A 5,543-nucleotide genomic window follows, 5' to 3' on the forward strand; every position below is an offset into this window, starting at 1 on the left:
TTTCTCCAAATTTTGTTCCATTTAAAACATTTTTTGTCAATCCTTAAAGCAACTTAAAATTGAGGACTGCCTTAAAACCCTCTAATTTACCTGCAATATTATTGATTAAGTTTAAGTTGTAATTTGCTTTTATACATTATTTATTCTTTGTAAGTTATTATTATTATTATTACTTTTACATACTGCCTTATGAATTGTAATGGAATATATTGTATATTAAATAGTGTTATGTGCACAACACATATTAGAATAAACAAATGATTAATTACGTACATTATTATAATATTGCATTATCAATATTATTTTAGTACAGTAGTATAATATTTAATTATATATTAACCGTTACTTTTATATTTTTAGTTTTCATTTTAATTCTAGTTTCAACAATTTTGTTATGTGATTTTGTTATTTGATTACAATTTTATTGTATTATTTTTATTTCATTGTTGATTTTTTCAGTATTATTTTAAATATGTCTATTTAACGTTAATTTATTTTTTATTTCAAATTGAATTTTAATACTCCAGATTAAACGTTTTTTATTTTAGTTAGTTCCCAAGAAAACATTTATTATTATTATCGTTGTTGTCGTTATTATTCTTATTATTGTTAGTATTATTCTTATTTTTATTATTCTTATTATTGTTGTTGTTATTTATTGTTAATAATAATAATAATAATAATAATAATAATAATTATTATTATTATTATAATTAGAGTCTGTGTGAATGGATGAACATTCCGATCTGTTTCAGCCCCCCCTCATTCCCTCACCCGCCGTTTCCGCAGCAACAGGGAAAAGATGGCGGCCCTCGCGACCCTCACTCAGGTAATACCAGCTAAAAACACTTATTTCAAAGCAATAATGAGGAAAACCATCATCATGCAGAAATAAATCTAAGAAATAGATACGAATCGATCCCGTTACTTGCGCTACCGGGCCGTTTTATCGACATTTAAAGCGAAAATCTCCCGGGCCTCGTAGATCGGGCTCAGATTGCTAACTGATTAGCTCGCTTTAAATCGCATGCACGTCTTAAAATACGAAAATAACAATGTCGTTTTCAATGAAATTTTCGATAAACATTCAGTAGCAAGAACATGTAAAGATAACTGCCATTTATATGAATGAGAAATACAGTAAACAAAGTTTAACAAATGCAAATAGCTAGCCGCGATATATCAGAACATCATAAGCGCTAAAAAAACTAACGTTAACTGTCAGGGCGCTTTACGCATAAAGTCATAATTTCAGAATGTGTTCATAGTACAATAATAAAAGTTGCTAAATGGTTATGAACAACATTATAGTATAGATGTTAGCTCTCATACTGTACGTGATAACGGATGTTGAACCGCTAGTTTAGCTGAGCGGCGATGGGAATTAGTGAGCGTCAGTAATCTCACTGTACTGCCTTATGAACTGTAATGGATTGAATTGTATATTAAATACAGGTGTATGCACAACACATATTAGAATAAATGCAAAAAAAACCTCATTACGTCAATTATTATATTACATTGCATTTCATTGTTTAGTATTATTTATATGTACATTTTTATTTTTATAATATTGCATTTGTCATTGTTATTGTAGTAATATTTATATTTGGTATTATATATGATAGTAGTTATTAATATTTTGAATGAGCGTTTACTATTATATTTTCAGTTTTTATTTTAATTCTAGTTCATTTTTAATAATATTGTTATGTGCGTTGTCATATTATTTTTTGTTGTTTAAATATTTATATTTAGCTTTAATTTATTAAGTTTCAGTAACCTGACTATATACTGCCTTATGAATAGTAATGGATTCAATTGTGTTAAACACAATTATGTGCACAACACATCAGAATATATATATAAAAAATGATGTATATCAACAGCATTATTTTATTGCATTATTGTATTGTGTGTAGTATTATTTATTTAATATTATAGTTGTTATTCATATTTTAAATTAGCTTTTACTTTTATATTTTCAGTTTAATAATTTTGTTATGAGTATATATATATATATACACTATACTTATATTTAGCTTTAATTTCTTTTCATTTCAGTTTAGTTTTAGTAATTTTGGTCTTCCAACTTTACAAAATTAACAAATACTAGAAAACTTGCCTTGGCAACTACCTAAAAATAAAAAGTAGACGTTTTTTTTTCGTCTAATATTTATATATTTTATTTTGTTTCAATTAATGTTAACCATTTTTAACAGTTTTAGTTAACAATAACAGCGCTGTGCATTATATTACCTAATCGTAATACTAATTATTATTAATAAATTATTATTAAGTAATATTATTTCTCTTTCTTTTCCTCACTCTCTTAGCTGTCAAGCGGGAACCCTGTATATGAGAACTTTTACAGACAGGTAAGACCATAATTCTGTTGGCGAACACATAGTGATCGGTTTTATAGTATATCAATCTTTTCTGGAACAAAAAGCTAGAGCCCGACCGATATGGGTTTTTGGGGGCCGCCGCCGATATTAGGGAGTTAACAAAATCCGATATTGATATATCGGCCGATATTCTTTGTGTACAGTACCAGTCAAAAGTTTGGACATTTTACATTCGTGTGTCAACTTTTGACTGGTACTGTATATATAATACAGTATTTACATAAACAATATATCTACATAAACACATTTTTTGCAATGATCACTCAAAATGTGGTGATGAAACGCTTATAATGATGTGACAAAGATATGTAATGGAGGAAGAGTATTTAACAATAAACTTTTATTATCCAAAATGAGTCTGACATCAGTGCACTGAACAAAAATTCCGTGTTGTGTATTTTCTGGTAATCAAATGAACATGCAGAACATGAGGATTCGTATTTAAATAGTCTTTTTGCAGTTTAATATTCACAGACGCTAGTCTATAATCACGATTTGATTTAAATGTACTGACCTGTTATTTATTTATTCATCAGAAATGACAAATTCCATGTTATTCAGTAAATTCTGTTTTTATGACTGGATTCTGCGATTCCGTCCACGTTTTCTGCATCGCGGAAATCATAGGGACCTATTCATGTAGCAAACGAGTATGATAAGCTCATTGTGAGAGTAAAAGTCGGGGACATTGTTTATTTACTTTATAGCATTGCGTCTCACCAACTAGGTGACAACATAGCGCGAAATCACCATTTATTGTCTATTGTACTGCAGAAAGATACAAACTTTTCAATCTGCTGCGTTACTGACTGTACTGACAAATTAAGCTGACTTAGGAAATGTGATGAGACCGATGTGATAAGCATGAGTGACATGGCAGATTTGAGGGACGGGGTTAATGTTATATTGGACTTGTATTGAAAAGGGACACTTATGGGGTCATTGTTTATTAATTTTACAGTAAGTTATGTATTTCACAAACTAGTTAGCAACTTACCGTTAAGACAACGCTTGACTCTGAGTCGTGAAGACACCACTTGACTGCTTGTCTGCTGCTGCCTGAACAAGAGACCTCCTTACTGAAGTGAAAGGGTCGGCTGGTGTCACTTCAGTGACCTGGGTCGCCAGTAGCAAACAATGGAGTGCGCTCTGCTGGACAAACTAAGTAATTACACCATTTACAAGCATTTTATCTGCGTTATCTGTTCTGTAAAAAAAAATTTCATATTGGTGGCATATCTGCGGCATATATGCCGATAACGATATATCTGCGACAGGCTCATATCGGCCGATAAAATCTGCAAAACGATAAATCAGTCGGGCTATATTTCATCATCTTTATGTGTGTTTTTTGAAGGTGGACCCGGGAAACACCGGGAGGGTTGGACCTACAGAGGCTGCCTTGTTTTTGAAGAAATCAGGCCTGCCTGACATCACATTAGGAAAGGTTGGTGTTTGGGTAAAACTTGTTGCGAAATGATGCTTGGATAATCATAATCTGTAATTATCTGCTTGTCAGATCTGGGATTTAGCTGATCCGGATGGCAAAGGTTTTTTGGATAAACAGGTAAAGCTTTCATGGTTTATAAGAGCATCAGTCGGGATCTGAAACTGGATGCTGACTTGAATCGCTTGTGGTTTGTTTTCAGGGATTCTACGTTGCTCTGCGACTTGTGGCCTGTGCGCAGAGTGGACACGACATCAGCCTTTCCTGTCTAAACCTCCCTGTTCCCCCTCCAAAATTCGTAAGTGTCAGTGCTGAGAGCTGATATCATAGTTTTCCAGGCAGTATGAGCTCACAGGTTTCTCATCTCTGTTCTAGAAGGACCACAGTAGCCCGTCACTGAGTTCTGTAACATCAACCAATGAGAGCCTCTGGGCGGTGCGGGTAAGCTATTTCCATGGTTTATCCTATGAGCTTCTCATTGTCACTACATATTACAAAAGATTTGATGAAGATTTATTATAAATCCTATAATAAATCCTCTTCATGTTTATTTTTTAGCCTGAAGAGAAGAGCAAATTTGATGGTATTTTTGAAAGTCTTGCCCCAGTGAACGGATTACTGTCTGGTGAGAAGGTCAAACCAGTACTAATAAACTCCAAACTTCCTGTGGATGTGCTCGGAAAGGTAAACTTTCAATAGATAATGAAAATTAAGATAATATTTATAGTAAAATACATTATAATAGTAATCATTTAATAAAATGTTTATGAAAAATGTAATATAAAATTATTAGTATTAAATGTCTGATCAGGTGTGGGATTTGAGTGACATAGACAAAGACGGACACTTGGACAAAGATGAGTTTGCAGTGGTGAGTAATTATTTTTTGTAATATAAAAAAAAATCACACTCATAATGGCTTACTACATACTATGATTTTATTGATACTATAATAATCATTAACATGTAAACTTGAAGTAAATAATTTTAAAATAACATAAATCAAAATAAAACATTTATTTAAAAATTCAGTATTTTATTTGTTTACCTGCATCAATGTCAAAGACCCGGGAACATGCAAATGTGATAGTTAATTATTAAAATACTTATTTTATTTTGAGTAAATATAGGTGAAAGAGGTTCAGATGAAAGTTTGGCAATTCCTGCATTACATGCAAATAAGAAATAACGTGAATTTGTGCATTGTAATGTGTTTTAAAGCCTCCCAAAGACATAATGGTACGTTAAAAAAAAGAAAAAAAGATTGTGTTCATCAGTAGTTGATGCAATGTTGAAACACTTCTTAAACATGAAATTATATTTGTAAATCCAGTGGTCAAATGCTGTGTAGCCACCTGACTAGTGACTAGTCTTTGTGTGAAGGTCCACAAAACTGGAAGACTTATATTATATGGAAGAGTATATAAGTGGTAGGCTATTGTAGAAAGGAACATTTAAAAGATGAAAAAAAGGAATTAGGGAGAATCTATAAATTATGAATAATTAATTGCTATTATGTGAATAATATGTTATCAATAAAAAAGTAACTGCAGTCTGATTACGAGTAAATATAATTTAATGTAATTACAAGTACTTAATTTTTGGAATCTGATTACTTAATCCAGATTTCATGTAATCAGTTACTACTCAGCTCTCTGTGTGTGTGTGTATAGATATATATATATATA

General features: G+C 31.3%; 1 protein-coding gene across 1 annotated transcript in view; it reads left to right on the top strand.

The window, feature by feature from the left end:
* Positions 1-782: 782 nt before the first annotated feature.
* LOC107588112 (epidermal growth factor receptor substrate 15-like 1) overlaps positions 783-5,543 on the top strand; it is a 28,491-nt gene continuing 23,730 nt past the window's right edge. The window contains exons 1-8 of the mRNA XM_016276122.1: positions 783-829; positions 2,337-2,378; positions 3,766-3,855; positions 3,928-3,975; positions 4,058-4,153; positions 4,231-4,296; positions 4,414-4,539; positions 4,667-4,726. Coding sequence (XP_016131608.1) covers positions 803-829; positions 2,337-2,378; positions 3,766-3,855; positions 3,928-3,975; positions 4,058-4,153; positions 4,231-4,296; positions 4,414-4,539; positions 4,667-4,726 — 555 coding nt within the window. The 5' untranslated portion in view covers positions 783-802. The remainder of the gene's footprint in view (positions 830-2,336; positions 2,379-3,765; positions 3,856-3,927; positions 3,976-4,057; positions 4,154-4,230; positions 4,297-4,413; positions 4,540-4,666; positions 4,727-5,543) is intronic.

The sequence above is a fragment of the Sinocyclocheilus grahami genome, unplaced genomic scaffold (assembly GCF_001515645.1).
Source record: "Sinocyclocheilus grahami isolate Dianchi unplaced genomic scaffold, SAMN03320097.WGS_v1.1 scaffold98.1, whole genome shotgun sequence".
Taxonomy (NCBI): Eukaryota; Metazoa; Chordata; class Actinopteri; order Cypriniformes; family Cyprinidae; genus Sinocyclocheilus; species Sinocyclocheilus grahami.